A 9,082-nucleotide genomic window follows, 5' to 3' on the forward strand; every position below is an offset into this window, starting at 1 on the left:
TTTCTTAGCACACAGCTATGCGGAACTCCACGCTCTATTGGTGTGCGCGGCCTACTCCATCGATAAGATCACCATGAGAGATGCCTCGAGCCATGTGTTTGCGGGTATCGTGGCGTTTATTAGCGAAAAGGATGCGCGGTTAGCGAGGGCCAGGTTGTCCGTGCGTGGGAAGTTTCGTGGTGCGGTTCGGGGTGTGGTGGTGGTTGCTGCGAGGTGATCATTGTATGTACATAAATACTATGTAGTCTGTAAATATTGGGTTGATTGGTCTATGGTCCTTGTTAAGCTGGGCATACGAGTTTGAAACAGCAGCGGATGGCAATGACATCAGACATCAATTCGTATTATCACTTTTACTTCTCCCATAAATTGGAGGATATCATCATTCTCCAGAGTCTGAAGATTCTGCAGATAGGCACATGAATAAACATAACTCATCTCCACCATCCGTCTGTGCTCCGTGAGACGCCTTCCCCGAGTCTCCTAAGCATAGCCAATTAGGTATAAACATGAAAAGAAAAAAGCTCAGCAAACATCTAGAGAAGATAAAAAAAAAAAAAAAAAAACCATCAAATCACATAAAAATTGACATCACCAGACTCAAACAGTGCCCACATCGATCTGCGACTCGGAACTACCCCGTCCTTTGTTGCCCTTTTGAGATGCGAGGAACTTTTGGAACATGTCTGCGATGTCGGTTTCGGACTTCTTCTCCTCCTCGGATGACTTGCCATTCTTCTCTGTGATTAAGTTCTTCAGCCATTGGTTCTCCAGCTCCAATGCCGTTACGCGCGCCTCCAGTGCAGTGTTCTTCTCCGTGGTCTCCTTGACAGTTTTCTCCAGAGCCTGCTCACGCATCTTCTTCTTCACACGGAATCGAGCGCTGGCCGCTGTGTTACGTCGACGCTTGTCCTCCTCTGCCGCGTTCCGTGCAGCCTCCTCGACACTCATGGCAGCCGGCTTCTGCGTGTTCTTGCGCTTCGGCGCCGCGGCGGGCGTAGAAGCCGCAGCAAGCGTGGGGGCTGACGCAGACGCAGGTGCTTTCGATGGAGCTGCAGAAAGCGGCGAGGAGACAGCGGACGATTGACTCGGGCTGTGGTGGGCATTGTATGGTCCGCTAGGCATCTGCGGGACGGAGTAGTTTGACAATGATTGAGCCTGCGACTGAGTGCTCACGGAGCCGAAGTCATGTGCTGAGTAGTTTTGTGCGTTGCTAAAGCCATCTGCATAGAGTTAGACTGTGCTTACGGTAAGGCTTATAACTTAAGGGGTCTGTCCAAGGATTTCCCGTTGGATGCGAGAGAGGTAAAGTAGTATGCATCAAAGTAACAGAGACAACAACTTTCAACACCACACAGCTCGACTCCACCCCGACTAGCTATGTGTCGCCATCGGGATATACTATGTCACGTGGAATGGCGCCATAGCGTCGTCTATTCACGCTATCCGCGCCAGTCATAGGGCCATGCGAGTAGCACGAATTTATAGTGATCGTCGCACAAACAGGGGCTGATGCAGGAATGGACCAATGGTAGCACGTGCGGATGATGCATAAGGGCCATTGGATCCATCCATTGTCCAAGAATATAGTTCGTATTCGAGGTGGATGTGGTGGTATGATATAGGTCTCCACCAGAAGGCAGGTGGGCACAGAGGGGTAAAACGAAAGGAAAAAAAAAATAAAAAAAAAAGGAATAGAGGGGCAGAGAAAACCGGGCAATCGGAGGGAATGGTTGGTAGAAAACTTCAACAACAGGGTCCCAGATGACTGGACAAAGAGGATGAAAGCAAGGGTGGAAGCGAATGTAAACTCAAGAGAAAACACAATGTAGTGGACCTCCAGCTCGAATCCAAGGACAGCTTCGTTCTGAATATGTTGAAGAAATGCCAAACTTACCACCACTTAGAAAGTCCAAGAACTCCATATCTGACCTCTGGTCCACATTTGGCTTGCTTTCTGTCTTGAAATTCTTGTCCTCCACAGAGTCAAAGGTAGGCAGATTCAGATCTCCAAAGTTGTCGAAATCGAAGAACTCGGCATTGGTAAATAGGGACAGGTCGGCGTCAAGGTTGAACGAGTCTTGCTGCTGCTGCTGCTGTTGGACCGCCTGATCGTACGGGGATGGAATGGCATTCAAGTCATTGAGGTATTGCGAGAAGTTAGGGGCCCGCCGGCCGTTGAACTCGGACATAATGTGCCGTTTGAGGCTTTCGAGGGCCTCTGGGTTTCGAAATCCAATCGAGTAAGTCCAAACGCTTCGATTCTCTTTAAACTCTCACTGTACGATCTTCTTCGTCCGCTGCGAGGCGTCGCAGGTGACTTAACGGGTACCTCCGCGAGGGTGTAGCTACTGACCGGGCCGTGGTCACAGTTGAGGTGTGCCGGCTGGATTGACGGTTCGGTGGACGGAGATGATGAAGGGAAAAGAAGCGAAGAAGAAAGAAGGGAGGAGACAACTGAAGCCGGAAAGTGGGACGGACTGTGGGCGATCGGAGATGAACGGGAACGGGATTTTGCGCAGGTGGGGGTGGAGAGGCTGAATAATCCTGGAAAAGACCGAGCCAACGTCTGACTCTGTACTACGAAACTGTCTATACAACCATTTTCTATGACGATGAACCAGGCAATATAGAACACTATCATGTCAAGATTATATATTATGGCCAATCCCTTGTTCCATTCCCGTTGCCACTCGCATTATTCAGTTCATGGCATCGAACCCGAAACTACCCTTTCCAGTTGGCCGAAGTCGGAAATCGGAACCAAAGATTCTCAGACTCCCCCCCAACCACTGAGTGACTCTATTTCGGTGGAACCCTTCTACATACTACAAACTACGTGGGTACTCCATAGTGAAATCGAATAATCAGAAACGTACTCCTCCAATCGCTGCCCATCCAGAACACTCCTGTTTTGGCAATACAGTCCCACCGAGTATGCCATACCTCGACATTCAGGCATATACGGAGTATATAAGCACCTGATGTACTACAGAGTAAGTACATCCTGGATTATTAAACTGGTTAGTTGTCCAAGCCCTTGCGCCCGTTCTCGTACCTGTCTGGTATAGAGGAGTGCACGTCGAACTCGTATTTGTCGGATCAGATTTTGCCCATTGCGCGGTTCGCGCGTAGTTTAATTTAAAGCTTACTAAGCTCCTCATGAGTGAATTAATAATGTACGTGATAAGCGGCGACCAATCAATCCCCTCGTTCGGAGATTTTTGTACTCTTGGTTATTACACAATGGCTTCATCCAAGGCCTCTCTCATGCGACTCACCTTATTTGTCAATGGGTGAAGCTCAGATCAGGCAACGTGAGTCTCATGAGAAAATTCTTGGATCTCACTACTCTACCCAGCTCGAATATCGATACTTCTCTTCTGATCTGACCCTTGACTCAAAGCCAAATTCGATGACAAATCACGCCCTCAACCAGTCTCTTATCCACTGATCCACCGGGTTGGTTCTCACGTGACTATGTTTATCCTGATCAGGTGACTTCGCGATGAACCAGGGCAACCACGCCTTTCCATCCTGCAGCGAGCACCCGAGGGTCAACAGTTAGCCTGAGGGGTCCAATACAGATCCATCACTGTCGCAATCATAGCCAAGGGTGCCGTCCTTGCAAATTGAGGCAGCAATGGCGCGCTCAAAGTCCATTCGCGCGCCTACAACCGCAAGCCTACCCAGTAACCTTCGCATCCCTTCAACCACCCCATCACTGGTGAAGTCCTTTTCAAAGCTCTCGCGCCAGGCGTTACTAGACCTCGCATTTTACTGGTTGGACGATCACAATGTCCAGTCATTTCCGCCTTTTCTGACGAAAGATGAGGTCGATACAATGGAGGAAGATGAACTCAGCCCGTACCCTGCCGAGCGAACCATTGATGATGTCCGGAACGCATACCAAGAGCTCCAGGTCAGGAGGGGTGGAAAACGTGAGGTTATCGATCGTATATTAGAAGGAGATTGGCGACACGGAATCAGTTTGCGCCAGCTGGCTATGCTCGACCTACGATACATGGATGATCATCCATCCAGTCTGCGATGGTCGGCGTTGGAGCTCTTTCGCATTGGCGCAGACGGTGGTCCCTCATTAGAAACATCTCAGGCGGAGCCAACTGCCTGCGTCCCACGTGTTCATACCTCGACGTTTCTGAACAACCTTCAGCAGCAGATCTCCCCGCTAGTCAAGGCGCATTACTACCTCTCCCGCTCAAACGCCTTGCCTGTCACTTTCCTCCGCATTCTCGTCTCCAACTCACCGTATAAGCACCCTCGACAGCTCCCGGAAACGCTGATCGACTCCTCAAGGGTAGTCTACGTTGCTTTCCCGGACAGCTGTCCGTTTATATACACATCTATCCCCTCATCCCCGGGCTCCAAGGCCGACGCATCCGCAGTCGCAACAGATGCTCGGTCCTTACAACGGATTGTGCGTGATGCTATCCCCAAGGCGCTATCCGCACCGCAAAATAGATTCTCTCTAAAAGCGACAAATCTGACCGCAAAAAGCCTTCAGGCTCTTCTGGCTTTGCGCGGCCCAGGCCGGTCGAACAGAGCCAATGGAGCATTTAGCATTTTCGCCGATGCCGTGCTCGAAGGCAGTCCATTGGACCCTAGGCCATCCAGCACGGTCTCCCCAGAAGAGTACATGAATAAAGGAGATGACCAGGGGAAGGAGAATAGACAAGGGAACGACCAAGATCTCAATGAATCGCCGAGCTCGCCTCAGAATACAAAGAGAGCGAGGAATTCGAATGCGGATTCTCAAATCCCCAAGAAGCGAAAACTCGCCATTGATTCTCGTTTCGGCACTGCTGGTTCTTCGTTGTCGTCCGCTCCCTTAGACCGTCTAGACATCCGTCTGCTAGACAAGCCCGAACCACAAGATGACACTACAGGCACAGGCAACACGCCTACAGACCTCTCAGAACCTTCTCTCTCTCTCACTTTCGCCGGCTCGGACATCATCAGCGGAATTCGCAAGCTCGCTGAACTAGGCATTGTCGATCCAGAGCGCATGCCGTCTTGGATGACGGGCGAAGAAGCAGTCAGTGTGGCAGTCATACATCGAGGAATTCGCGTGACGAAGAATGGTGGTTGAACTGGAACGAGCAAAAGCTATTTGCTTGCTTGACACAGAGATCCCTCTCTCCTGTTCGGAGAGGATCGCTCGGGCTTCTCATTATAGAAATAATAGCCCCTCGCAGACAGCGGTTTATCTGCCTGTCTGCAGTTTGAGGGTTCGCTCAGGTCTTAAGCCTGTGTGGCCCTACTTCGGCGGCGGTCCGGCCTGAGACCTCGGCACTTGATATTGCAGAGGAATATGGGACCGCCCCTCTCTTCTCATACGCTCCAGGGTCTTCTAGGACATACAGCTATGACTCCTAGATTAGATTACGAGTGACAAGTTCACGGTATAGCTGTAAATAGATAATTCCATTAAGCAGACTGATACATTAATTTCTCATTCTTCTGTTTCCAGATAATTAGTTTGTCTTGAGATTGTTTCTTCCAAGCCATAATAGACCTCCAATTAACGGGTATGTTGATATAGACCAATGCAGTCAAGCAAAGGGTATAGAACCTAAAAAAATAAATAAAAAAAAAAAAACACTATCCTGGTACCTGTGGCTGCCATCCTCAAAATACGTATGCGTGGGCGCTTCACATGTTCTACAGACAACCCCAATCTCGGCGCCTATAATTATAGCCTTAGAAATATCGTCCGCGCCTACCCCAACTATAGGGATATGACTGTCGGGAGACCCATGGCTGGTGATAGGTTGAATAGTCTTAAAACAATAACAGTTAGTGTTCAGATAACGAAATATGGGGAGAAGAAGGGTTATCTATAGATATTGTTTCGTACCACGCTCGCCAGAGAGACCCAACTGATCGGCTACATTGACGTAGCCTTCCTCATTCATTTGGCCCTCTTTCCTGAGCACTTCCAGATTCAAGTTGCTGCTTTCTGACTGCCATGGAGAACGACTGATAATGCCCCAAGTTAGCAAATATAAAAGAGACAGGCTATCAATGCAGGAACTTACCAATAAACACAACGCACATCTTGGTTTCGCGAGGTGGCAGCCCATCGCTGAAAGCATGCCTTATGAATGTTATTTCCACAAGCTGCTCGACACCAGAAAATTTCCTCTTTGTCAGGTTCAAACTCCATAAAGCAGATGGGACAGTCTCCTTCAACGGCTTTTCTCTTTCCATTATTGTTCTCTGGCTCGGGCTGTTCGGCACTAAGGGATGATTGCTGGTAGATTTCGCGCAGTTCCTACAACAATATGTATCAGTACCCGACGACAAAGGCAATGCGGTGTACATATTACTCACTGACGACAAAAATGCCAACTGGTATTGTAGGTGTGCAGGGGCTTTCAGGACCTTGACCAAGACTTTGATAGGCAATGATGTTAGCCATAAACATTACAAACGCAGTAATCGAGGATTTTCGACATACCATAACATATGTGCTTGCATTGATGCCCTTTCTGAGCATCCGGGCAATCGCAGGTCGGGACCTTTCCAATAGTCGTCTTATAAATATTTCCTGTTGACCCCACAATGTCAAATTTCATTTCAGGAACGTCATCCGCTCCAACAACGGAACGCCCAACAACAAACATCCTACAGAGTTATGATGATATAAATTAGCAGCTGAATAATGAATATGCTTGTTAGATCAGCCATACCGTTGGGTCGTTGCACGCGACAGTCTCTCCAGGAATGATTTAGGTGGATGGCCCCGAAACATTCTAGCTCGGCGTTCAACCGGTGATGTAGCTGGCGATCTCTTGGTTTTGGTATTTTTGGCATTTGTCCGCTTCTTTGCTGGACTGGTAGTGGGAGACTCGCCCGTTAAATCAATCACTTCCGTAGAATGTGACAAGGCTGCTGCATGGCTGCTCCCCCTGTGTCGGGTGTTCTTTGCAGGCGTAGCTCTGGGATTGGTTTCATTTTCAATAGTTCGCTTTCTCTTTGATGTTCTGAGTGTACTCAAGACTGGAGCGTTGCCTCGTCGCGATGACATCGTGCTAGCCCGTCGACGTGATACGGCATCTTCTAATGCACTCATTCTTGCATAGACCGTAGAACCGTAGGTCATGAAAAAGGAAGAGGAGGTGAAAGTAACAGTTGGTTGAAGGTCTCTCTCCGTGTGGCAATTTAAACAGACGCTTCCTTAGCTAAAATCTCACGACCAAGCGCTCATATAATTCCCCAGCACTCTCCAGTAAACATAAAACCCACAATGTCGACGCAATATGGAAATATAGATTCCAGAACGATGCCAAATGAATCGATCAAGGTAAGAAAGATTATTGTTGACATGGGATGGAGCTTGCGATGACGCGGAGGTTTGGTGTGTTTGTCTGGTTTGCGCTGTTTGCCCTCCACTAGCGCTCAGCCTGATAACGATAATGTGGCTGTGGTACTTGAAAGCTCCAAAGCACCTCATCTTATGTCTGTTCCCCAATGCCACGTCCACGGGCCCATTCTGGGGCTGATGGCCCCAAAGAGCCTCATGCAGTCTCTCTGAAAGGTATGGACGGTTGCACATCTCCCCGGAAGCTAGCTAATCAGCCTAGTGCTCCGGTAAGCAGCATTTCTCGCAGTTATTGATGGTGGTGACCTAAGTCCGTAAGGCTATCACGACCTTCCTTGTCTTATCAGTACCCTCTTCCAGCATCAAATACGAAAATTTCGAGCAAAGCATCATTGAGCTACCCATCCGATAGCGCCGATGACCAATTTATCCTCTCTCCTAATGTACGGCTAACATTCCCGGCTTTTGGGTGTTCCGCGCTAATCATATGTGGAAGCTAACACTGCCGCCTGCCTTTGGATCTGCCTATGTGGGCGAAACGTTCGCTTGCACTCTCAGCGCGAACAATGAACTCCCGGAAGACGAGACCTCGCGCATTCTCACGTCGGTCCGCATCGTCGCAGAGATGCAAACCCCCTCACAGGTAGCAGCGTTGGATCTGGAGCCCGTAGAAGATACCTCTGCGCACGAGGGCCTGCAGAAAGGACAGTCTTTGCAGAAAATCGTCCGGTTTGATCTCAAGGAAGAAGGAAACCACATATTAGCGGTCAGCGTCAGCTATACGGAGACTCTAATTGGCTCCGATTCGCAAGCGGCTAGTGGACGCGTGAGGACATTCCGCAAGCTTTATCAGTTTGTCGCACAGCCATGTCTGAGTGTGCGGACGAAATCGTCCGAGTTGGCCCCACTGGAGGTTGAAAATAAATCGTTGGGTCCCTACGGGAAAACTCGATTACTCCGTTTTGCTCTTGAGGCACAGTTGGAAAATGTGGGCGACGGTGCCGTCGTGGTGAAGGTAAGTGGATAAAGTCTTTTTGCTAGGGCAATAGATTTTTTTTAATACTCCGGCCAGCAAACAAACTTAAACCCCAAGCCTCCATTCAAGGCGGCTTCTTTGAACTGGGACCTCGAACGGCCCGACCGGTCCGACTCGCAGCCACCCACCTTGAACCCACGCGACGTCTTGCAAGTTGCGTTCCTTGTTGAACAGGAAGAAGGACAGCAGGAAGGACTGGAGACTTTGCAGAAAGATCTGAAACGGGATGGGCGGGCCATATTGGGGCAACTATCTATAGAATGGAGGGGGGCTATGGGAGACAAAGGATTTTTGACGACCGGAAACCTGCTCACACGACGGCGGACATGAGAGTTGACAGAGTCAATTGCATGATGTCATTGTACTCTTGTGCAATGAATGGAACCGTCTAGTGCATCCAAGCAGGGCTCGAACTATACGAGACATGAAACAGCTGCGGCGTTCAAATACTACGGTTCATGCGTCTCGATGTCAGTTCGATGCACTGCAAACTACCCAGTGGCAGTATGGACTATGGATCCTTGTCACCGGTCTAAGCACAGCCCTCTCGGATCCTTCCGCATTGATGTAGTTACACACAACCGGGGATGCACCAGGGGCAGTTGGCTTAACAATGAGGGGTTGCCCAAAGTACAGCTAAATTTATAAGCTTTCTACCCTATAGAAAATTGTATTGGGAAAATATAGTTCCACATCTATGC

General features: G+C 49.3%; 4 protein-coding genes across 4 annotated transcripts; 2 read left to right on the forward strand and 2 right to left on the reverse strand.

Moving 5' to 3' along the window:
• Positions 1–600: 600 nt before the first annotated feature.
• ATNIH1004_005076 (putative bZIP transcription factor (MetR)) lies at positions 601–2,192 on the reverse strand (the record flags this gene model as incomplete). Its single annotated transcript, XM_033569736.1, has 2 exons — positions 601–1,223; positions 1,898–2,192. 2 exons carry the CDS (start codon positions 2,190–2,192, stop codon positions 601–603), a joined length of 918 nt encoding a protein of 305 aa, XP_033428542.1.
• A 1,451-nt stretch (positions 2,193–3,643) lies between these two features.
• ATNIH1004_005077 (CENP-N/CHL4 family protein) lies at positions 3,644–5,110 on the forward strand (the record flags this gene model as incomplete). Its single annotated transcript, XM_033569737.1, has 1 exon — positions 3,644–5,110. One exon carries the CDS (start codon positions 3,644–3,646, stop codon positions 5,108–5,110), a length of 1,467 nt encoding a protein of 488 aa, XP_033428543.1.
• A 748-nt stretch (positions 5,111–5,858) lies between these two features.
• On the reverse strand, positions 5,859–7,096 carry ATNIH1004_005078 (RING finger protein; the record flags this gene model as incomplete). Its single annotated transcript, XM_033569738.1, has 5 exons — positions 5,859–6,000; positions 6,060–6,295; positions 6,355–6,416; positions 6,482–6,648; positions 6,714–7,096. 5 exons carry the CDS (start codon positions 7,094–7,096, stop codon positions 5,859–5,861), a joined length of 990 nt encoding a protein of 329 aa, XP_033428544.1.
• Positions 7,097–7,494: 398 nt separating this feature from the next.
• On the forward strand, positions 7,495–8,711 carry ATNIH1004_005079 (trafficking protein particle complex subunit 13; the record flags this gene model as incomplete). Its single annotated transcript, XM_033569739.1, has 5 exons — positions 7,495–7,561; positions 7,608–7,614; positions 7,665–7,788; positions 7,842–8,360; positions 8,418–8,711. 5 exons carry the CDS (start codon positions 7,495–7,497, stop codon positions 8,709–8,711), a joined length of 1,011 nt encoding a protein of 336 aa, XP_033428545.1.
• Positions 8,712–9,082: the final 371 nt, after the last annotated feature.

This window comes from Aspergillus tanneri, assembly GCF_003426965.1.
Source record: "Aspergillus tanneri strain NIH1004 chromosome Unknown AapTan_3_pilon_pilon_pilon, whole genome shotgun sequence".
Taxonomy (NCBI): Eukaryota; Fungi; Ascomycota; class Eurotiomycetes; order Eurotiales; family Aspergillaceae; genus Aspergillus; species Aspergillus tanneri.